Genomic DNA, 24,307 nt, shown 5'->3' with positions numbered 1-24,307 from the left:
CAGAGAGTCGGGACGAATCCAGAGTTCAGAGTCAGCGAACGTGTGGAGCCCTCTGCAGGTTAAACTCAGGTACAGCACCTCGGGTGCATCAGGACTATCCGCAGGTTAAACTCAGGTACGGCACCAGGCATGTCGGGCTAATTTTTTTTTTTACGGTGAACTTTTTAATCAATCTGGTCACATGATTTACCGTTTGAAAGTGTTAAAACTTGTGGCTCTATCTCCGTAAACTATTTTAGCAACAACGCTTTCTTGTTTTGTGGGGTGGCAAAACAAGCTTGGGGGTCATAATCTTCTATGCGTTTTGGCAATCCACAAACAATACACATCACAGTAAAGTCAATATCTTCATCGAGGCAAGGGTCCAGTGAACAAAATCCACAGTAATGTTTTGGCCCAAAAAAGTGCTAACTTGCAAGAATGTGCATTGTTTATTTAGCAATTCTCCTTAGGAATTATCACTGTTGTCTGTTTCGCCGTTACATACACGCTGAAAGTATTGTGTACATAAAAATGTTATTATCTCTGGTTTGTATAGACTCTTTGAAACAGGATGAGCCCACCTACAAGCTTCTCTGAGGAGTATTGGCCAAGCAATCCCTCAGCCAACGGGACCTGCTGTGAGGCAGCAATGACAGTACAATTTCTGCCCAGTGCACAGCCAGCCAATGGAAAGCTATTATATTGACAACTGAAATTTTAGCCAATGAAAACCACGTTTTTAATGGTGTATCGTTTGTTAGGCTTGCATGAAAGGACACACAATGTTCCTCCTGCATAAACATACCATAACTTTTTCAGTACGCATGTTGAAAAGATTACACACCGGCGAGAAAAGGTACACCAGGTACACCCACAAGCATCTGTATCCACACAGGTTAAACTCAGGTACAGCACCTGGGGCACGTTAGGACTCTCTGCAGGTTAAACTCAGGTACAGTACCTGGGGCAGGTTAGGACTCTGTGCAGGTTAAACTCAGATACAGCACCTGGGGCAGGTTAGGACTCTGTGCAGGTTAAACTCAGGTACAGTACCTGGGACATGTTAGGACTCTCTGCAGGTTAAACTCAGGTACAGTACCTGGGGCACGTTAGGACTCTGTGCAGGTTAAACTCAGGTACAGTACCTGGGGCAGGTTAGGACTCCCTGCAGGTTAAACTCAGGTACAGTACCTGGGGCAGGTTAGGACTCTCTGCAGGTTAAACTCAGGTACAGTACCTGGGGCAGGTTAGGACTCTCTGCAGGTTAAACTCAGGTACAGTACCTGGGGCAGGTTAGGACTCTCTGCAGGTTAAACTCAGGTACAGTACCTGGGGCAGGTTAGGACTCTTTGCAGGTTAAACTCAGGTACAGCACCTGGGGCAGGTTAGGACTCTGTGCAGGTTAAACTCAGGTACAGCACCTGGGACATGTTAGGACTCTCTGCAGGTTAAACTCAGGTACAGTACCTGGGGCAGGTTAGGACTCCCTGCAGGTTAAACTCAGGTACAGCACCTGGGGCAGGTTAGGACTCTCTGCAGGTTAAACTCAGGTACAGCACCTGGGACATGTTAGGACTCTCTGCAGGTTAAACTCAGATACAGCACCTGGGGCAGTTAGGACTCTGTGCAGGTTAACTCAGGTCTCGTACCTGGGGCAGGTTAGGATTCTCTGCAGGTTAAACTCAGGTACAGCACCTGGGGCAGGTTAGGACTCTCTGCAGGTTAAACTCAGGTACAGCACCTGGGGCAGGTTAGGACTCTCTGCAGGTTAAACTCAGGTACAGTACCTGGGGCACGTTAGGACTCTGTGCAGGTTGAACTCAGGTACAGTACCTGGGGCAGTTGAGGACTCTCTGCAGGTTAAACTCAGGTACAGTACCTGGGGCATGTTAGGACTCTCTGCAGGTTGAAGTCAGCCAGGTACTGGATCACAGGGCCAAGACAGCAGATGACTGGCGTCTCCAAACTGATGATACTGGAGAGAGAGTGGGAATCTGAAGAAGGGAAAGAGAGAAACACACACACACACGCACACATGCACACACACACGCACACACACAAGAAGTAAATTCAATATTTTTGAGTAACCACTGCCCTTATATCACCGTGTGACCCAGATATTTTAAAAAATGCAATTAAATAAAATGAAAGCACAACGCATGAGCGCTCAATAATGTAACATTCTTTTCAACATTTTCATTTGTCATATTAGGTATTCAGGGCTTCACCGGTAAATACCGAGGGCATGTGAGCCGGCAATTAGTGCAAGATTCTCAACGGATAGACAGACTTTTTCTTTTTTTTCCTCTTTTCACCTCTCTGGGAGGAAGTGAGGACAAAAAGAAGTCCTTGAGCCCGAGTGAATGCCTTTACACTCCCTTCCCACGTCGAGACCTTGTCCTGCACGCCTGAACGTCCCCCAAGGCGTCACCGGGGAAACAATGGGGGGGGGGCTCAAAAACCTAGTGACGTCACCAGGACATCGTAGGCCAGGGAATCGACATTGGAAGGGTCTCTGAAGGCGTTTGATTGGATGAAGAGATGAGACACCAGACAGGATGGTGGGTGGGTGGGTGGGGCCTGGGGTGCGGCTGTAATTACGCACTTCCGCCGCGTCACCTGCGGCGTTCACAAGGACGCGGCGGCAAGAGGACGTCTACGACAACGCGCGCGCTAACGTAGCCGGCGCTTGCTTACGCGAGAAGAAGAAAAAAGAAAGGATGAAAGATGGCAATGACGTATATCCATGGTGCTGATAACACTTTACACCCTAACAATTTTGATATTTAGCAGAAATGGCAACATCAAAAAAATCGCTGCAGAGGAAGACTTCAGAGTGCCTAGCAGCAGATGTGGATGTGACTGAGTGCCTGCGACTTCTCTTCCAAACACGCCAGGCCCACACAGGTGACCAGCTGACCAGAAGTACATGCACCTCTCCACTAGGGGGCATTACCTCGCTCCCATATGGACCGTAATGTATGAAATGGTCACTGGCATATAAATAACTGCAGGGGCGTCACAGGTGAGTCTAAATTGCATCGGAAGATCAGTGACTCTCATGCACAGTAATACTCATTACCCAAAAAGACACATGCTCTGAAACCAGTTGACTGTAACAGACCAAGACGCTCTTCAGAGGCTCTGACTTGAAATATTGATTTCCTGAGATAAGTAAGAATTGTTTATGAAAAAACCCACCGGCTCAGTCGCCATACATGGTGCGAAAGGTCTTTTATTGTATTTTTAATGAGAATTTCTGTGGTGTTTTTTGTTTCAACACTGTTGCAGCATTCCAAGAGGAACGGTCAATGAAATCCCCCTGTCATTGAATGCACACAAGCACACGTACACACTTGTGTACACATACACTCACACATACGTACACACACGTGCGAACATACACACACACCTGCGCGTGCAAACACACACACACACACTCGCACATACACACACATACATACGCACGCACACGCACGCACACACTGCAGGCTGTCCAAAGACATGCCAATTTTCAGCCAGCCATGAATCACGACCCCCCCCCCCCTCGCCCCAAGGCTCCTCCTTCCACACCAGAGAAAATTCATCGGGACTCTTCAATTGCGGGACGACACCCCCCCACGTCAGGTCATGTCACACCCCGCCAATCACGCTACCCTTCTCCTGACAAACAGGGTCAAGCACCGCGCAGCCAATCACCATGGAGATGACAGGTACGAAGGGACGTGCCTGCCGCACCTCGATCAGCCTCCCCGGCCTTCTGACGCGACGCGTCGGAGTAGAAGTCGGTGATGGTCCGCAGAGCAGTGGTGAACTCGAACCGTGAGCCGTCCAGCCTCTCCACGCGGATGCGGTCGTCGGCCTGCACGCTGCAAATTGAGAGCCGAGAGAAAGGAAGAAAAGTTCAGCTTCAGGATGAAGCCTTTCTTTGCTTCTAGCCAGTTTATCCGTTTGGGGCCTAGGTTATGACAGAGAACACAGTTATGTGGCGTTCCAGCCATCTGCTGCTAAATCCAATGACCCAATCTATAACTGAAGTTAAACTGATTTCTTATTTATAGCACCCTAGAACCAGAAATAAGGGTAAACCAGGTAAAACACATACATACAGCAATAAACACACACACACACACACAAGCACACACACACACACACACACGTCTCTCTCTTTCTGTTTCTCCATTCCAGCACAGCCCTGTTTTCAAGGCCTCCAGTCAGCTCTTCATCCGGTTGCTGGGGCGACGCCGGCAGGTATGCGGCTTACGGGAAAGCGATATACCTTTCTCCAGCACAGACGCACATGAACGCCCACGCGCACACACACACACACACACTCACACACACACACACTCACACACTCACACACACACACACACACACACACACACACACACACACACACACACACACACACCCAACACACACACTCACACACACACACACACACACCCACACACCACACACACACACACACACCACACACCACACACACACACACACAAAACCCACACACAAAACACACACTCAACACACAACACACACCACACACACACACTCACACTCACACACACACACACGATGCCACACACACACACTCACACACACACACACACACACACCACACCACACCACACACACACACACACATCACACTCACACTCACACACACAAACACACACACACACACACCACACACACATCACACTCACACTCACACACACACCACACCACACACACTCACACACACATGCACCACACACACACCACACACACCACCACACACCACACACACACACACAACGCCCACACACACACTCACACACACACACACACACACACACACAACCCACACACACGACGCCAACACACCTCCACAACAACACACGAACGCCACGCACACACTCAACACACAACACACACCAGCAACACAAACCACACACACACACACGAACGCCCACGCACACACTCACACACACACACACACAAACACACACACACACGAACGCCCACACACACACTCACACACACACATACACACACACGAACACCCACACGCACACTCACACACACGAACGCCCACGCACACACTCACACACACACACACACACGAATGCCCACACACACACGAACGCCCACACACACACTCACACACGCACACACACACACACACCACATTGAGCCAACACACTCCCACAATGGCAATACCTATTCTATCTCATTCGGTCCAGAAAACACAAACCAGGAATATGTACAGACATCCCCCCCCCCTAGGAAAACAAACTTGTGCATACAGGTTCGGAAGCCAGAATGCATGCTCACACTTGTGCACTCTCACTTTCGTACATGCACACACACACACACACACGCACACACACGGTAAACCACATTCTCTCAGCCAGCACACTCCCACAATAGCAGTAGCCATTTTATCTCATTAGCTCAGTTTAATTTATGGTCAGGGTGGAATGACAGACTCCCACAGCTTGGCGCTTCAGCAATGCTCCCCAACGCCATCCGTTCCTCCTAATCGTATTTTATCACTCTGCGGCAGCAGCCGTGTCTGCCGTCTCAAATCTCCACGGCTCTCTTAGGGACGGTAACAGAGTTCTCGAGGCGAGGCGGTATAAGAATCGCGCGGCTCGACGGGTTAGACACAGGCAGTCAGTCAGTCAGCTAACGGATAGGGGGGCCTTGCGACTTCCGCCGCGAGACGAATCGTCCCCGTCAACGGCGATGCGATGAGATTCGCGCCGCGAACGCAGCCCGGAGCTTCGTTCCGGACGGAAGGGTGCGTCGGCCGCCCTCTCGCTCAAACTGTCATTGTTTCCGTTCCGTTATGTTTTTTTAATTCGGCCGAATAAATACAGAACTTTGGAACGGCATCAACGCTCGTCGTGTTTCAAGACTGCCGAATTTATCGAGACGCGAGCGCCATAAGATTCCGCCTATTACTAAAAATTGGAAAAGATACAGGATTTCAGACTGCCCGTTAGAGAAATTCTGTTCACGGTGATTTCTCTCAAACTGAAGCCGCTCCAGCTCTGCACACCGTCCCCAAAGGCGTCTGATATCACAGAGTATCATCGTGCGATTTCTCATCATCTTCTCGTAAGACAATGAGAAGTAATAGCCGTGTTTATTTTCCTAGCAGGCACACTCATTCTGGGTGATTTACACAGTTTACATTTACACAGCTTACACAGCTGGGCATTTATGGCAGCAATTCAAGTCGCTTCAGTACAAGGGTGTAATTTTTAGTTAGTTTAGTTTAGGGGGTGGTATGAAATGCATAGCCTAGACCCTGAGAACTGCAAGGAAGGGGAAGGGGCTCTGGGGTGTGGGTCTTGTCTGGGGTGTGAGGTGTGGGGGGTGGTGTGTGTATGTGTGTGTGTGTGTGTGGGGGGGGGGGTTAGGAGCTATCACTGACTTTTAAAGGCAAAACAAAACTTCCCCGATGGTATACTGAAACTCGATTAGCAGCCTTTCATATGAAAAGCAGATTGTAAAAATATGTGTCATGTAATAAAATATGCACATTTTAATAAATAGTTTCCCAAGACTTCTGCACCCAGATAACCACTGTTTCACAAACTGCTACACGTAATCACGGAAAGCACTAAAAATAAAGAAAATCACGGAAATGGAAAGAAATTGGAAAAGTCATGGAATCTGCAGCACCTGCGGCTTCATTGACAAACACGCGCAGCCTTACTGATGAGACTATCCCGATGGCATCAGGATATACCCATCTTCATTATATGAAATCATTTTTCTCATCACCGTGCAGTACTATTGGGGGTGTTATTTGGCTTGGGGGGATTGTAACCCCTGTAAATTACAGCCTTGCTTCAGTGACACCAGGCGCATCTACACTCAGGGACATAACCACTCTGGTTCAGACATAACTGTGGATACTTTCCTGGCAGGAATAAAATCTACCAAGGCGGCCAATCGCTGGGTGAACAGGGCTCAGTGGAGCTGCAAGGCCCTCTGAGGTACTAATTACCAACCTGCCTAGCAACAACAACGAGTCCGTTGCTAGGAGGCCTTTCAGGCGTAGTCCACCCTCGAGGGCTGATGTGGTTCTGTAGATGTCCAACAGTGATCTGTCAGCCTCTGACTACCACCAACTCTCTCAGAGATCTTGCGTACTGTACCACTACAATGACTTGCAACAACGACCTTCATGGTCACAGCATTCCATTTCCATGACAATAGAAAACACTGAGTACATGTTGTTTCATTCGCTAAAGGTTCACTGATAAAATGCAGTATTTTCACCTCAATAACGGAACTCAGAAGTTCAGACAGAAGTTCCCCATTAGATATGTGGCAGTCTCTGCAGCTCATATTGGCAATAAAGCAATACACTATTCAGCTCCTGCAGTCTGGTACAATATTCAGCTCCTGCAGTCTGGTACAATATTCAGCTCCTACAGTCTGGTACACTATGCAGCTCCTGCAGTCTGGTACACTATTCAGCTCCTGCAGTCTGGTACACTATGCAGCTCCTGCAGTCTGGTACACTATTCAGCTCCTGCAGTCTGGTACACTATGCAGCTCCTGCAGTCTGGTACACTATTCAGCTCCTGCAGTCTGAAGCTCCTGCAGTCTGGTACACTACACAGCTCCTGTAGTCTGGTACACTATTCAGCTCCTGCAGTCTGGTACACTATGCAGCTCCTGTAATCTGGTACACTATGCAGCTCCTGTAATCTGGTACACTATGCAGCTCCTGCAGTCTAGTACACTATGCAGCTCCTGCAGTCTAGTACACTATTCAGCTCCTGCAGTCTGGTACACTATTCAGCTCCTGCAGTCTGGTACACTATTCAGCTCCTGCAGTCTGGTACACTATTCAGCTCCTGCAGTCTAGTACACTATGCAGCTCCTGTAGTCTGGCACACTATGCAGCTCCTGCAGTCTGGTACACTATTTAGCTCCTGCAGTCTGGTACACTATTCAGCTCCTGCAGTCTGAAGCTCCTGCTGTCTGGTACACTATTCAGCTCCTGCAGACTGGTACACCATGCAGCTCCTGCAGTCTGGTACACTATGCACATCCTGCAGTCTGGTACACTATTCAGCTCCTGCAGTCTGGTACACTATGCAGCTCCTGCAGTCTGGTACACTATGCACATCCTGCAGTCTGGTACACTATTCAGCTCCTGCAGTCTGGTACACTATTCAGCTCCTGCAATCTGGTACACTATTCAGCTCCTGCAGACTGGTCACTATTCAGCTCCTGCAGTCTGGTACACTATGCAGCTCCTGCAGTCTGGTACACTATTCAGCTCATGCAGTCTGGTACACTATGCAGGTCCTGCAGTCTGGTACACTTTTCAGGTCATGCAGTCTGGTACACTATTCAGCTTCTGCAGACTGGTACACTATTCAGCTCCAGCAGTCTGGTACACTATTCGGCTCCTGCAGACTGGTACACTATTCAGCTCCTGCAGTCTGGTACACTATTCAGCTCCAGCAGTCTGGTACACTATTCAGCTCCTGCAGACTGGTACACTATTCAGGTCCTGCAGTCTGGTACACTATTCAGCTTCTGCAGTCTGGTACACTATTCAGCTCCAGCAGTCTGGTACACTATTCAGCTCCTGCAGACTGGTACACTATTCAGCTCCTGCAGTCTGGTACACTACACAGCTCCTGTAGTCTGGTACACTATTCAGCTCCTGCAGTCTGGTACACTATTCAGCTCCTGCAGTCTGGTACACTACACAGCTCCTGTAGTCTGGCACACTATTCTGCTTTTTTTCCTGCACTGCAGAACTTAACGAAACATTAAATGGTCATTCTTACTGTTGTGACAATGGCAGGGGGCAGACAGAGAAAGATCCGAGAACCTCAGGACCACGGACAGTGGCACTCTCGCAGACGGCACACAGCCGGTAACCAGCCCAGCTATTGTTACACTCATATCAATGCGAAAGCTGCACAGCTCAACTGGTGGGCTGCAGAGCGAGAAGACAGCGAAGAGTGGGCGCTCGCCTCCGCTCTCCTACACTGATGAGGGACAGCGCTGCGATCAGACGGGCCTGTGTGTGGGTGAGGCGGTGTGTGTGTGGTTGTGTGTGTGTGTGTGTGTGTGACAGAGAGAGTGTGTGTGCGTATGTGGCTGTGACGTGTGTGTATAACAGAGTGGTGTCAGGCTTGGGGATAGACAGCAAAGGAGGAAAGAAAAACAACTGAACAAGGATAAGAATGGTAGGGAAGAGAGAGAAACAGATGAATGACAGCATTAGAGAAAAGAGGTGGGAGACAGGTATACAGAGAGAGAGAGCAAAAGACACACACACAGAGACCCCTAAAGAATTAATCAGCTGCCACTAGGCCTTCTCTCTCACTCTCCCATCGGACCTGGCTCCTCCGGGTTCCCAGAAATCACAGGTGGCTAAAGGGGAGAAAGCCAAGCACCGAGCATCCATTACGGCTCAACGTCAAACCTTTTTATTTCCCATTATGACCACAAAGTGTTCACCAGGTTACTCACTCTTTCAAAATGGCTAGAGCTAAAATATTACATTCATTTAAGCGTTATTATGCAGGAAGAGACGAGTTTAGGAACAGGCCATCTGCTTATTTAACTGATCAACCAACGTCAATTAAGGCAAAGGAAAATGAAATTAAAATCGTATTAAAGGATTAATAAACAAAAATGGGATCGCTTTATTAATATATTACCAGAATGCTCATTAGCATAGTAAATTTCAAACAATGTGGCCTCAAGAAAATCATCCGAAAAGTGTTTTTATTTAATAAGCCTACGTCATTTCCACAACAACCTTCGTAGAAAACATAAGAACGAGGTATAAAGCGGTCAGACGTTATGTTACAACCCTTTCACCCTCGACTCCTCCACACACACTCCCAGATGCTGAGAAAATGAAAGCCTAACTCATGGTTCAAAAGGCACATCACTGCTGTCTTTCAGTTAACAGCAGACTCTAGACTCCCTGAAGCCTACATGCTGAGGGGACCTGGACTATGCATTCACCTCAAACTGAAATAAAATAGGCAGACTGTCGGGGCTCACAGCTAACGGCCCTGTGACGTGACCTTTGACCCCTGACCCCTGACCCCACAGCCATCTGACCCAGTGTGGAGTGCAGGACCCTTAGACTGAATGGAATTTTGCCTCACTGTTGGCGATTTCAATTTCAGGTTTTAAGGTTTACCCACAGAACAGCAAGGCCCTGGGAACCGCCATTCCAGTGACCTACTGAAGCTTCTCTTTTCCACCTGAGATATCTCCACTTGTTACCATTCATGACCCTCAGTTCAATGAAAGGAACTTTTTAAAAAGTTGAACATAGCCATTTTCCCATTCTGGTAATCTCTTCATCTCAATCTCTTCATTTACAATGCTGACAAGTCTTCAATGCAGGTCCAAAATATTTAATTCTGTTATCATAATATGATTATTCTGCCAAGTGCATACAACAGGTTTAATTCATCGGAATGCTGTATTCTTTGGAAATCACCTGAATAGTGACATATAAATAAATCTACAGTAGGAAGTTAGGTACAGCCACGGACATTAGGACATGTTTGGTGCCTCATTCTAAATATCTTCCTGGGATCTCATCCAAAATCCTGTCAACCGGACAATATAAACGGATCCGGATCATTTTCAAAAAACATGCGCTTCCGTTCGTCAAACCTCTTGCGTCTCTTTATCCGTGGAAAAACGGTCGCGCGGCTCACAACGCTAATCATTCACCTTTCACGCAAAACCCAGTTCATAACAAGTTGCGTTTTTATTCGAGCCGGAGCTGGGGAAAAAAACCTTTGGAAATTGGCGCATTTAATTTTCCGCCGTTGATGTGACATTCACGAGACAGAAGCGGCGGCGTTCAGTAAAGCAACGGATATGAATCAACTGCTCAGCTCCCGCGGCTCCATTCAGAAGCTTAGCGTTAGACCGGGCTGCACAGGCCTGCCTTCACGGATCCCCGCCTTTTGGTTCGCGCTGAGGAAATGGCGCCCCTAGTGACGAAATGAGTCATAACCGGAACCCAAATACGGTAATGACGTGCTTTGGTGCAACTCTGCTATGCAACCAAAGCGCACAGAAAAATAGGACAAGCAACAGATACTTGGCACAAATAAATGGATATATATATATATAGGTTTTATTAAAAATAAAAACCTATGTTTTTAAGTCCAATAAAATGTGTGTGTTTTAACACTAAGGTTCAGTGCAGTGATGCAGTGTTGGTTGTGTTACTGAATCCTGACTGTGCTGGTGCTGACTGGCTTGTATAGCATACTCAGCTATAGCTCTGCACAAGTTCATGACTGCGAGATTTCCCAGGCCGCACTGCACGATAGCGACTCCTCAGGTGGATCTGACGAGCGCGGTGGGACAGCGTCAGCTGCAGAAAAAGTGCCACTTAGCAACACGTGCTTTCAAAGATACGCAAGCCAATTCGAAACTGGGAATGGGAATTTAAAAATGGGATTAAAAGGGGAATAAAAACTAGGAGTGAAACATGTTTAAAAAATGCATTATTACTCATAACGCGACGCTCATTGTAAATTTTCTTTCCCATCACGTTTCCTCACACCTCTGTAAAACCCTGCAGACCCACACAGGACCCAGGCATGTCAGCATCAGCAGGCATCAAAGAGGGGAAAAAAATCCTGCCGCATGAGTTCAGTACACTCTGCTCCCGTGCTCCGATGTGCTGGGAAACATCGCCGCGGGGATTTCGGCCAAGTGGTCTAAAGCAAAACCAGCAAAGAATAAATAAATAAATAAATAAACGCCTACGGCACTCCATCGATGAATAAATCAGAGCTTACTATAGCCCGCGGCCATTTCGCAGTAACACACACAATATAACGCTGCAGGGCTGGCCATCACATTTACATCAGAACGCGCATTACTGGCGCTGAGCAGGCGGCCGTGTTGATGATGAAGACGGATTTCTGGGCGGTGACGGCTCAACGTGCTTTGAAACTCTACGGACGGGGAGAAGGCGTCGTGCGTAGCAACCGCTGGAGCACGCCGTCGAGCGCTTCCGAAATTTCCACGGAACAATCCGCCCAGCCGCGCACCCGCTGCCCACACCGTGAGGGAGGATGAGGGGGAGGAGGAAGAGGAAGAGACTACATTCTCTTATGCAAGGTGGGGGAGGGCTTAATTGTCACTTGCTGAATATGGAATAGAACAGAGATAAAGTTTTATAGTCAAAATACTGCAGAAAAAAATTGCCTTTGATTTAGACGATATTTCATTAGCAATAATACCAGGCCTGGCTAACAACATTCCCACAGTAATAAAAACCTGTACCTGTCAATGGACGGAGGAACAAGCACATGTCAAAAAATTATTTTAACAGGTAGTTTGTGAAACTGAAACTCCTTCCTATTGCTTGTTTTCCTTTCCTAACAACAAGGTATCTCACTGCAATCTGTTGCATTAAGAAGCTTATACCGAAAAACTGGCATGAACTAACAGCAGACTATGCAGCAATCGTGTTGCAAATATTGTCAACTGCTGACATCTGGTGGCAATTAAAGAAATTTCCACAGCAAACAAATACTGAACAGTAGAAACGTTTCATTGCCAACTTACAGTAGACACTGAAGGTCAATTGCAGTGTGCTTAGCTAGAGTTTAAACCTCAGATTTAAACCTGTAGACCACAGATCTGAACTACAACTGGAACAGCCAATCCTTATTCCACAGCTTTGGATAGCTGTTCCAGTCGTAGTGCAGTTCTGTGGTCTTCAGATTTAAACCTGAGGTAAGCACACTGCAATTGACCCTGAATGACTGCCATAAATGAGACACCTTCAATAATGCTAAAAATTGAGAGGGGGGAAAAAAAACTAGAAGACTGAAATTTGCATGCAATTAAACCTGAAAATCATGAAAGACTAGACAGCATGCCCTGCACTCCAATCGCTAACATCTAGTTTCCCTGACGACAGTTGCATCTTTCAGCAAGGGTGATACACAAAGTTTAATCACAAGTCTATTTGGCATAATCCAGCATGCCACAATAAATACGTGCAAATGTTATGTAACGCAGAAACACTAAATGCAAGAAAACTTCAATAGCTCTGTGAAGGCAATAGTTGTACTGTCTGAAAGGGCAAAAGATTAGAGTGGCTCAGTGAATGCAATGGATGGAAACTATTTTGACGTATAAATAACATGTGGATCACAGTTAATAAGTAACCAAGGGGTCTAAACGGTATAATTGAATAGGTTTACATGTTACTGAACAGGGGATCTGTTTTTTTGGTGGGGGGGGGGGGGGCGTATCAGGGTTACCTGGCTGACGCGATGCCCCGAAGGAGCTGCTCTGTGGTTTGGGAGAGGTCCGAGGGGAGCAGGATCTCCACAGGCTGGATGCGCAGGACACGGGCCTCCAGTTCTGAGCGGGGCGGCCCGTCCTTAAAGCAGTCCAGCATCACATCCCCCGTGCTGGGCTGGACGGCCTGTGTCCAACACACACATACACACACACACATGCACACAAGCTCCATCACTATTCCATTACCTTAAAAGCTCAGACCGAGGTTCTTACACCAAGCCCACAGCCACCTCAGACATGCATACAGGCACACAAAAGCACACACCAAACATAACGCATACCCACACACACAGCCAAGCACAGAAACACATAAACAAAAACAACAACACACACACACACACACACACACTCATATTCACTCACTCACTCACACACAAACAAATACACAAGCACACACACACACACAAAAATACACAAACAAACACAGACAGACACACAGACACACATAAATACACTAATTCACACACACACACATACACAAATGTGCGCACACACTCACAAACACACAGCAGGACACTGCAGGAGTACTGCACGGGTTCTTACCACCAGGCCCACAGTCAGCTCCTTGGTCTTGCTGTCCCAGTTCTCACTCACACACATCAGGTAGTTGTTTGGGGCGTCCAGCACCACGTCCTCGGCCTCCTCCAGGGCCCCCAACGTCAGCAAGGGGTTCACATCTGAGATGCTGTCAAGGGCTCCATCATTTGCTGCCGAGGCACAGAGGCCAGGAGCTCCCCCTAAAATACTCCCCCAATGCCCCCTAAAATACACTGGTAAAATGCCATGGTTTATCGGTGGACTCCAATCTCAATAAAATGATTCTTGGACAATGTTATCCGACAACCAACACACTCTGCAATGCTTAACAGACTCGCACATAGAAGCACATTTAAAGTGCGATATAACTGGATTATGGATTTATGATAGACATGCAACTACTTAGCGTGATACACATTTTAAATACAGAATAATTCGTTAAATAACAACACTGATCAAAGATTCAACAAAGCAAGTACTCCATTTCATGCTTAACTCAATTTTCTGGTAGTGGAATCATGTATGTGATGTGCCAAGATGCATTGATTTTACATAATAATTTACATAATAAAGGATTACATAGTAAATAAAACTGTTTTATCACAAAAAGTGAGCGAATAAGAGTACTATTTACTGTAAAACATAGCTCTGTTCTCGAGCATTGAGTGGATGGCTTTGATGAGACACCAACACGTCCGCCCTTTCCTTTCTGATGGACAGGTGGACGGACAGGCTTGAAAGGATACCCTCTCCTACCAGCGTGGACTTGGTGTAGAGTGCGCTGAGCTGGCGTGTGAATATCGCACTCTTATTGGCTCCCGAAGCCTTCAGCGCAGTGGTTTCCGTCTGTTTGACCACACCCACCTGGAGGAGCAAAACAACTTAGCCAATCAAAATGCAATTAATCTGGTCACAAAAAAATTCATTACAATTCCGAACGGTAATCAATCATACGTCAACAATTCCATACAATTTAGGCAAACGTGATAAATTGGCATTCTAGAAAAAAAAATGTAAGGAGAGATCAATAAAGTTATAAATATCAATGAAGTTATGAATATGACCTCATGTAATTGTGAAAATGGCTCTCATTGAACAGAGACACACATGCATCAGTGGTCCGGTTCAGTGGGTGTGTGGAGGCTCTGGTTCTTCTCAGAGGCCTGTCACTCACCTTGTAACCCTGGGAGACCAGGCGACGGACGTGAACGAACAGACGGTGGGTGGGGATGCTGGCCGTCATGAAGTTGTGATCCAAGTGGCAGAAGATGTTGAGCGCCTTGGCTGCGACCTGCATGACCCAACGCGTGACCACCGTCAGAGCACAGGTAGACATTCTTAAGAACGCAGCCATTATTTCAATAAAACTGAATATTACAGTCTTTTCTGAATACAACCTTTCAGTTGACAGGAAGGCCAAACCCAAGTTCCTGACCCAAGCGCTCACCTCTGCATCTTCCCCAAAGAACCGGTACTTGTAGCCACACTCCACGCAGAGCAGAACGTCCTTGTGCTTCTCCTTAATCTCCAAGTACTGCAGCTCCAGCGGAGTGTAGATGCTCTTGGTTCTCTTGTTGGGGGCGCTGGTCTCCGTGGGACTCTTTTTGGCGGGGCCCACTCCGCCACTGCCCGGCTTCGCAAACTGCCTCAGGTTGAGTCCCTGAGCCGAACCCTTTGGAGACACGAACAAAATGGCAGAGACCATATCCAGAAAAGGGAATTACAAACCAAACTACTTGATGGGCTCAAACAGAGACTAAAGGTCTAGTTTTTTTCTCTACTTCGTGCCACGCTGAGCAGGGTCTCTGGGTTCATGAAAAACCCACTGTAAGAACAAACTATTATAGTTAGGGTCAATCAGCATACAAGTCAGTGAGCTCAGGAAATATATTGAATTTCAAGAAATCCTCACAGAAAAGTATTACCATTTTTCCATTCATCAGGCAAATTGAAACTATGTTCCGCAATACCAAACTGAAACTGAAATGGCCCCAAACCCCATTTTCAGTATTGTTATGATTATTATCATCATCATTATTATTATTATTTATTTATTTATTTTTCATTTATTATTATTATTATATACGTGTCCACTTCCTCTGACCTGTCCTTTAGCTATGCTCTCAGGGTTGTTTTCCCCTTTGATATCCTCCTCCTCCTCCTCTCTTCCTGATGTGCCCCTCCCCATGGCTGCGTCCCCTGGGTCTCTGCTGTGGGCCCCAACCCAGTTCCCTGGCTCTGGGGGGCCAGAGTCTCCCTGGCAGCTGAAGCCCTTCAGCCGCAGCAGAGTGCTGGAGGAGAGGCTGCGTCTGGAGCCGGCCGTCCCTGCATCTGCGCATGGAGAAATAGCAGCTTGAGGAAGATCTGTCAATCACAATCCTCTTTGACACACTGGCCCTGCCCCCTCCTCATTTTATTACTATTCTGGGGGGCTTGCTCCACTATAGTGGCGGTGGCCATGCATGCCTAATATTTCAGACATTTTTAAACCGAAAGCAGAAGAACACAAGGAAAGTTGGAAGACTGCAGATCATTTCAAATCAATGATGCTGATTAGGCCAGAATCGCTGCATGACTCCAGTGGAACAACACTGCCATTCAGCAAGCCTGAGCAATGACATTACCTTAACAGCAACCTTCGTGAAGGGATCCAGACCATACGGCCACAGTAGACATTTTTAAAACGCCAAGTCCAAGATCCAATTACTGTAAGGAGCTAATTACATAATGTACACCGCAACATTAACTCCTAGCAGCTGACTCGCTATATTTAGTAGACTCAGAACAAATTCCCACCTGTAACTTTATTACTGCAAACGAAGATGCAGCCCGTGTCATCATCCTCTGTATCGTGGGACAGTTTTGCTCGTTTGTTGCCGGATTCTTCTTCGTTGGAAGGGAGTTTCTTCTACGTTCCCGACCGAACATTCACAACAGAATCAGTAAGCCAAATAAACAAATGCGTTCACATTTCTGCTTCCTACAACTATTTCAGAGAAATGCAGTATCGACCAGAGATGAAGGCGCCTAGCTGGTGACCGTGAGCTGCGCAGAAATATGATGGATTGCCCTATTAACCACATATGTCGTTTACGAAAACCTACAAGTATATCTTTAAAACGACATAGCTGTTTGCATGCGTACATTTTGAACATTTGCATTCTCAAAACTGTCATTTCATGCCATTGATGAACAATATTAGTTATATAACAGCTACACTACTCAACTGTCTTGCACGAAGCCAGATATACTAGCTGGTTAAGAAATATGCATGCATGTCACCGGCGGCGTCCCCTGTTTCCTGCACTCACTCGTAGTAGTTTCAATGCACGCGATCACCACGTTGACCGGTTCGGACCTTATACGCTGTAAGGCTCGGACACCTTTGCACTTACCTTGCCCGCGAGCCCGAAGTGTCCAGCATTTGCAGGTTTAATCCCGGATGAAGTTCTGCTGACATTTGCCTGCTTATTAAACCCACTGAAGAATCTGCTAATGGACGTTTGCGCGCTGGACTTCTTGACTGACTTCGGCATTGTTGACAAGATTTGGGTAACTTAATTTGGCACTCGTGCAAAATTGCTGTTTTCATGCACCTGCAAACCTCAGTTGAAAACACATGTCATGCAATAGATAGAAAACTACCGCATGAAACCTGCAGAAAACTACACAATGCAGTCCAAGCCCTTATGTTCGTCCCGGCGAACTTCTTGTTGGCGCTTGCGTGACGTTTTGGGGTCCTACGGGCATGCGCAAATATGGCAAGCATAAAGCCTTGCTTGCTTACTGGCTAGTTTCGAATCAGTGGTCCTCAAAATGATTGTTGTTATACACTTTTAAAATCGATTCATTGCAAAGCGTGTTCTCATTCTGGATTAGTTGACCACCTATCTAGCTAATGTAGCAGAAATCTGCGCTGTCATTTATTCAAAAAGTACAGTTGTAAGTAATACAGTTGTCATTAACTGAACAATTACCAGACGCATTTTTATACAAATATATATGTAAATATTTACATAGAATTTTTTAAACAGCTGACTACGTTTTGTAGATGTAAAATGTGGGCGGGGGAAGTCTGTTTTGATGATGTCACTTCCGATTCTTGCCCTGTGCTGGCGCTAAATGTGTGGACTCACTGTTAAATGAGCCACCACTAGAATAAAACGCTTGCATATGTGCTTTTGTTTTCTAGAAAGCAAACATGCAGTAAGCGGCCTAGTCATGTCTCGCATTCTGAACAGTATTGTTGCAGTTTGCCCAGATATGGGCATTGGAAACAAAGGACAACTTCCCTGGCACTCAATACGACTCAAGTAAGACGTAAAAAACTGTTACATTTGCAAAGGTGCATTCCTTGCTAAATATTTGACAGAATAGAATACCAGTTAGGCTATACGTTAACACCTCTGGTTTTACTTGCTTGCAAAATTGCTTGCTAGCTGGGATGTTATAACTTGCTTGAATGATCGATATTTTCTTCGACCTAAGCAGGCTAGCTATATGGAATTATTTCAGTATAATAACCAACCATATATAAAGCATAACCTATGTTTAAATACGGAGCCAGTGAAACAATTTAGTTTTCTAAATAAGAAAATGTTATGGTTTATTTGTTCAATTTATGATATAGCAAAACGCCATATACTCAGCATACAATTTTACTGCGAAATAAATGCAGATTTAGATCATTGTTTAATTTTTTCATGTTATGTAATTTTGCATTTTAGTAACGAATTAAAATTTTTCCAGAGGATGACCGCGACTCCTTCAATTGAAGGTAGAAAACTTTTTCAAGGTTTCAAGGCTGTATAAAATAATTGTAAATTTTGAACTTTAAACTTGAGAGATGTAGCCAGAAGGGGGAAGTATTGCGTCACTTAAAGATCTCTTTTGATAAATACTTGATTCCCCATAGTTTTATAATACTGTGTACGAGATGTGCCCGGCACAGTACCGTATTATGATATATGCAAATGAACGTTTATACAGGTTATAAAATACATTTGTAAAATATTGTCAGTTTATATCCAGTTAAGCCACTTTATCTCTCAGACATTTGATCAAGAGGTTATTTTTAATGTATTTTGATAAATGCACTAAGTCGCCATAGTGGTTTTCCTGCAGCTGTCAAAAGCTGTGGGCGTGTTTCTCTCAACAGGGAGGCAGAACGTGGTGATCATGGGGAGGAATACCTGGTTCTCCATTCCGGCTCAAAACAGGCCGCTGAAGAACCGAATCAACATTGTGCTCAGCAGGCAACTGAAGTAGGTTCTTTTTTCTTTCTCTCTCACTCCCTCTCTCTCTCTGTCACATACACACACTTTTTCCTTTTGCCCATTATATTTCACTAGTTCACTAGATGCCAATTATATTTCACTGCGTTGTGAAATGAGTGTCCTAACAACACTTAAGCCTGGGTCTAGAGTTCAGTATCCTTATCAGTCACTGCAAAGTCCACAGCATATGTTATGTGTCACCTAAGGATACCGAGAAGGTGTTGTGGTAGTGGATGACTCCACTAAAGCAGTAATAACAGTGCCATAACATTGCTGTTCTGTGTGTGTGTGTGCATGCGCGTGTGGGTGTGTGTGCGTGCATGTGTGTGTGAAGAGAGACCCCAGAGGGTGCTCATCACCTGGCCCCTGACTTCAGCTCAGCACTCCACCTGCTGGACACCGCCGAACTAGCAGGGCAGGTGGACCAGGTGTGGGTCATTGGAGGCAGCACCGTTTATAAGGTGAGTAATGTCATTCACGTCAGAGCCACGCCCTGTCAGTCATGTACAGTAGAGGGGCTGCAGTATGCTTTTTTGTCTGCTCTTGTGTTCGAGGTGTGGTGCTAGGAAAGAAATTCAGGTGCTGTCCTCCAGAGGGCAGCACTGGCCGTACTCACAGGTATGGCCGCAGCTGCGAGACATTGTACTCACTACAGCTGTGGCCTATTACCTCATTATTGGGCCTAATATAAAGGGCCTGCATGGCAGGCCTTTTAGGAAAGGTTTTGGACAGTGTTTGGGGGAAGCTGGGCTTTCCACAGTGTAGTGGGTTGATGCCAGTTTGTTTATTTGTCTTTTGTTGTTCCTTTGCTTTTGAGGCATTTGGTTGCCAGATTGGCCTTTTTGTGTTTACTTATGTATTTCTATTGTATTCCTGGTTTTGACCTGTTTGTTCACCGCATGAGCCTGGCCACCCCCAGCCCTGCTTTACAGAGGTTACAGATATTGGAATTTGTAGCTCTGGGGTCGTAGGTTCGCTGCCCAGCTGTGGCACAGCATTTGTAACCTTAAGCAAAATTCTTAATCTGTACACCTTCAGTGAGTATTCAACTGTATAAATTGATTGTATGTAAACAATATAACCTGCGTGAGTCAGTCCAGACAACAGCGTCTGCTAATTGGCTAAAATGTAATGGCATGGGTTGTTGTGCCTTAGCAACTTCGACACATTTACACCCATGCAAATGTTTACATTGCATCAGATCATTTCTTCACAATAATGAAACTAACTAAGGTTTACCTGAGTTTCAGTATCGGCCTTTTTACAGTAAAACGAGACTCACAAATATTAGCGTTCAGGGCCACACAGGCAAGGATGTATTCATTTTGTACATCTTTATTTTATTCTGGCCCTTAATGGAGGTTTTTGTTATGAAGACATGAAAGCGTTCCCTCTCTGTTTGTACTCGTGCCCTAATTGTGATGGTTATTTTATGTATTCAGGCTTTTTGTCCCCTCTGAAGCTCCTTGCTATTGAAAAACACAGGTGGGCTATTTCCGTACAAGCCATTGGTCAGAGAAAAATCCTGGAGATTATTTATTCATGTGTTTATGAATTGCGTATGTGTGTATATTTGCATTTATGTGTGTGTGCACGTGTGCGTGTGTGTATTTGCATTTATGCGTGTGTGTGTATGCGTGTGTGTGTGTGTGGTCGACATAGCTCAGGAGGTAAGAGCGATTGTCTGGCAGTCGGAAGGTTGCCGGTTCGATCCCCACCCTGGGTATGTCGAAGTGTACCTGAGCAAGACACCTAACCCCTTACTGCTCTGGTGAATGGGAGGCATACATTGTAAAGCACTTTGGACAAAAGTGCTATATAAATGCAGTCCATTTACCGCGTGCGTGCGTGGATGCATGCATATTTGTAGGAGGCTGATTTCACTGGCAGGTGCTTGTTAATGCTGGTCCTGAGGTATAATGAGAGAGGCTTCGCTGTGGACAGACACAGAAAGGGCTCTGTAGTGGCACTTATCAGACAGCTGTGGCTGTGGTTCCCCTGCTTCACTTGGAAACCAAGTCCTCAGTTGTACAGCAGTATCTGTTAATAGCCTCTCCCACCTTTAAATGGAATTATCTGAAGGTGGAAACAGGAAACGGTACTGCACTGGGCTCAGTTATGATGGCCCAGGTCCTTGGTGGGTTTGAGGTTCTCGTCCTTTGTTACGTTGGTGAAAAGGATGACAAAAGGATGCAACTTTCATCTCTGTACCCATGGAAAAAATCCCGCCCCTGCTGTGCTCTTTTTGACAAAAGTGAAACAGAGCTTTTAAAAGTCAAAAGGCTCTCCCTCTCCCCCTTTCTCTTTCTGCAGTTAACCTCTGTGTCCTGGGCAGATTCCCATAAAATTCCCACAAAAATCTACATCGGGCCACCTAACCATTCCCTACATCTGATTGGCTACACAGTCCCATCTCTGTAAAAGATGAACTGAGTTCTAAATTAAGTTAGGCTACCTTATTAAATGTAGGTGATTCCCCCTCTTTGTTGCTTTATCTCTGCCCCTCCGTACACTCACACACACACACACACACACACACACACAGTTTTTTATCCCTTCGTGCTATAACAGGATGAAAGAGAACCCCCCTTGCGGTGAGGTAAGGTCACCCGGGCCTTTGATCTGATGTCATGATTTAATTTGGGGGGTAGAGTTACGCCGACGCGTGCTGGAGAGCTGTGATGCGAGCGGGCTTCTGGCCTGTGCCGGCCCTGACGCCCCCAGTGAAAGGCACTTTCGCCCAATTTACCTCGAGGAAGTTTTGATTGCCTCATTTCGCCCTCAACTGTTTTAGAGAAGGTCACTCAGACCCATATAGACAGGGAGATTCAGAACACCTTGAGAAAATCAGCACATGCTCTTACCCAAGATCAATTTACACAGATTACATTTTTACATACAGTACCATGCATTTATACAGCGAAATATTTTTCACCCAATCAATTGTGTCATTTGTACCTTTATGGTATATATGCTGCATTCATGAAATTGTGTGATTTAGGATGTGGCAAACGGTTGCCAGTTGCTAGGAGCCATCAGACATTTACAGTGCCGTGCAAAAGTATTTTCCTTTGATTTCCTCTGTTATTGCATATTTGTCACACTGAATGTTTTCAGATCTATTGATAAAATGTAATATTAGACAAAGATAATGTGAGTATACACAAAACACATTGAGTATTTAATTTATTTAATGAAAAAGGTTATCAAATACTCATATCGTCCATTTGAAAAAGTAATTCAACATTCAACAAAAATGAGGGGGTAAAACAATTTAAAGGCATAAATCTGGCAAAATATAGAATCTTCAGCTGGGCATTCACAGTATAATTAAGCAATCTTCACTTGAGACAGAGACCTTGCTGTGGAGGGAGATGTCTCCCTGGCTTTCATGGTCATATCAAACATCATGAAAGAGTGTTGCTATAATAGCTTTCTTTTTCTCTCACACTATCCTTTTCTCCTTGTCCTCCAGCACGTCCACTTGAGCCTTTCAACTAATTTGTGCTTAAATTCCTCCCTCATACACACCCACGCACGCACATTCACATGTACCAAACGTACAGTTCGGCACATCAGGTCTGTAAAGTCAAGGTAGTGTCAAGGTAGTGGTGAATTGGTTTCTTGGTGCTCTTTGTCAAACCTCTGTCCCCACCACACCTACCTACTGATGTGCGCATGGATGTCACACATGCGCACAAACACACACTCATAAACGCACGCACACAGTCCTGTCTGTTTGTGTACAGCTAACGCAAAGCAGCTCTCTTCTGGCTCCCTGTCGTCATGGAAATGATTCAAGGATACGCTGTGAATGAGGACCTCCTACACTTAGCATTGCACCAGTTCTTTGGTTATTAGGCCTGAGATGCAAGCTGTTGCGTCTTCATCCTGGCTGTGGTACAGTGTAAATTCAACTCCACAGCTGTTAATGTTGATTTAACACTGAACATTTTACTGTGTAGGGCTGAAAGAAAACTCTCTCACACACACAGACGCACACACACTATGTTTATTAACCATTGTTTCCCTGTGGGATCCCCAGGAAGTGATGGAGGCCCAGGGTCAGAGGCGGCTATTCGTGACCCGGGTCCTGCAGCAGTTTGACTGCGACACCTTCCTGCCCTCTATCAATCCCGCCATCTTCCGCCTCCTGCCAGGGTGAGTGGAGGAGACTTTGATGTGTTCCTACTCCCTCTCTCTTTCTCTTCCTCTTTCTATCATTTCACTTCCTCTCAATTTATTTCCCAGTTTTTCTTCCATCCCCTCTGGGGTTTTTTTTCTTCTTCAGTCTCTCACTTTTTTCTCTTGTTCTGTCATTCTCAGCTGAATTATATTCAGAATATAATTCTGAATGCAGTATGCACAGTGGTAACCATTCAAACATATGGTTCTGTTTTAAATCTTAGCGACAGCACTATACAAATCAAAGTCAGGTATATCAGCTACTTTAACAAAGCCATAAACGCCATTGCGTGGTATTGGCCAAGCTGCTGAGAGAGGACACTTCTTGGAGCTAAAAGCTGGAAGTAAAGCGAGTTTTATGAAGTGGACACCATCTGATTGTGTACACAACCTGAAGTTGGAGCCATTTGGCACAAATTAAACACGTGCTAGTGCAGCTCGTTAGCCAGAGAGCAGAGATTTTAGCGCTCTAGTGCTTCCCTGCCCAAGTCTGTTAAAGTGGGTGAAATAAGGTGTAGGCACTAACGAAAGCTTTCCATGTCTTTGCTCTGCAGGTTCCCAGGAGTACCAGAGGGAATACAGGAGGAGAATGGGATTCAGTACAAATATGAAGTGTATGAAAGTGTACCAACCTGAGCTGGTCCCAGGCCTTCTTAATCATAATCACAATAATAACTATAATAGTAATATAAAAAGTGTCATAATAAATAACGAGAATAAATGTGTCGTTTGTACATTTTTAGGGTGGGTCTGAGCTTTGCTGTTCAGGGTGCTTTGAAGGGCACAAAAAAAATGCCGTTTCGGAAGTGTGTCCTCTGTCATCTTTGAGGGAAGGTCAGCAGACCCCAGATAGAGGCTGTGAGGTGGGGCTAGTAAAATAGTGACAGCTCGTCCGGACTAAGATGACAACACAGACAATCACAGGCACAGTCATAAAATTATAGATGTCTTAAGCATCCACACACATGCAGAAACGTAGGCCAATG

General features: G+C 45.9%; 2 protein-coding genes across 7 annotated transcripts in view; one reads left to right on the top strand and one right to left on the bottom strand.

Moving 5' to 3' along the window:
- msh3 (mutS homolog 3 (E. coli)) overlaps window positions 1-17,615 on the bottom strand; it is a 60,957-nt gene extending 43,342 nt beyond the window's left edge. The window contains exons 1-10 of one of the 3 annotated variants that reach the window (XM_064296462.1): window positions 17,256-17,615; window positions 16,657-16,768; window positions 15,965-16,191; window positions 15,308-15,532; window positions 15,035-15,151; window positions 14,607-14,724; window positions 13,867-14,000; window positions 13,281-13,447; window positions 3,682-3,851; window positions 1,862-1,976 (exon numbers count right to left, since the gene is read on the bottom strand). In XM_064296462.1, coding sequence (XP_064152532.1) covers window positions 1,862-1,976; window positions 3,682-3,851; window positions 13,281-13,447; window positions 13,867-14,000; window positions 14,607-14,724; window positions 15,035-15,151; window positions 15,308-15,532; window positions 15,965-16,191; window positions 16,657-16,768; window positions 17,256-17,396 — 1,526 coding nt within the window. In that variant the 5' untranslated portion in view covers window positions 17,397-17,615. The remainder of the gene's footprint in view (window positions 1-1,861; window positions 1,977-3,681; window positions 3,852-13,280; window positions 13,448-13,866; window positions 14,001-14,606; window positions 14,725-15,034; window positions 15,152-15,307; window positions 15,533-15,964; window positions 16,192-16,656; window positions 16,769-17,255) is intronic. The other 2 variants (XM_064296463.1, XM_064296464.1) reach the window with 2 other exon arrangements.
- Window positions 17,616-17,953: 338 nt separating this feature from the next.
- dhfr (dihydrofolate reductase) lies at window positions 17,954-24,057 on the top strand. Of its 4 annotated transcripts, none has more exons than XM_064296466.1 (6): window positions 17,955-18,173; window positions 18,588-18,637; window positions 19,019-19,124; window positions 19,513-19,597; window positions 23,182-23,297; window positions 23,876-24,057. In XM_064296466.1, exons 1-6 carry the CDS (start codon window positions 18,034-18,036, stop codon window positions 23,955-23,957), a joined length of 579 nt encoding a protein of 192 aa, XP_064152536.1. In that variant the 5' UTR covers window positions 17,955-18,033; the 3' UTR covers window positions 23,958-24,057. The 4 variants fall into 4 exon arrangements, with proteins under 4 accessions (XP_064152537.1, XP_064152536.1, XP_064152535.1 ...); XM_064296465.1 differs by having other exon boundaries at window positions 17,960-18,173; window positions 19,471-19,597; XM_064296468.1 differs by having other exon boundaries at window positions 17,961-18,173; window positions 18,610-18,637; window positions 19,471-19,597.
- The last annotated feature ends 250 nt before the right edge of the window (window positions 24,058-24,307 follow it).

The sequence above is a fragment of the Anguilla rostrata genome, chromosome 10 (assembly GCF_018555375.3).
Source record: "Anguilla rostrata isolate EN2019 chromosome 10, ASM1855537v3, whole genome shotgun sequence".
NCBI classification, from domain to species: Eukaryota; Metazoa; Chordata; class Actinopteri; order Anguilliformes; family Anguillidae; genus Anguilla; species Anguilla rostrata.
The sequence above is the reverse complement of the archived record's forward strand: the minus strand, read 5'-3'. Positions and strand labels throughout refer to the sequence as shown.

Bases quoted from the DNA above. Each gene is read 5' to 3' on its own strand.
- dhfr (XM_064296465.1), top strand. From the start codon at position 18,034: ATGTGCTTTTGTTTTCTAGAAAGCAAACATGCAGTAAGCGGCCTAGTC. The intron at 18,174-18,587 runs GTAAGACGTAAA...TTTGCATTTTAG, and splicing joins TGGCACTCAATACGACTCAA to TAACGAATTAAAATTTTTCC. The intron at 19,125-19,470 runs GTAGGTTCTTTT...GTGTGTGTGAAG, and splicing joins GTGCTCAGCAGGCAACTGAA to AGAGACCCCAGAGGGTGCTC.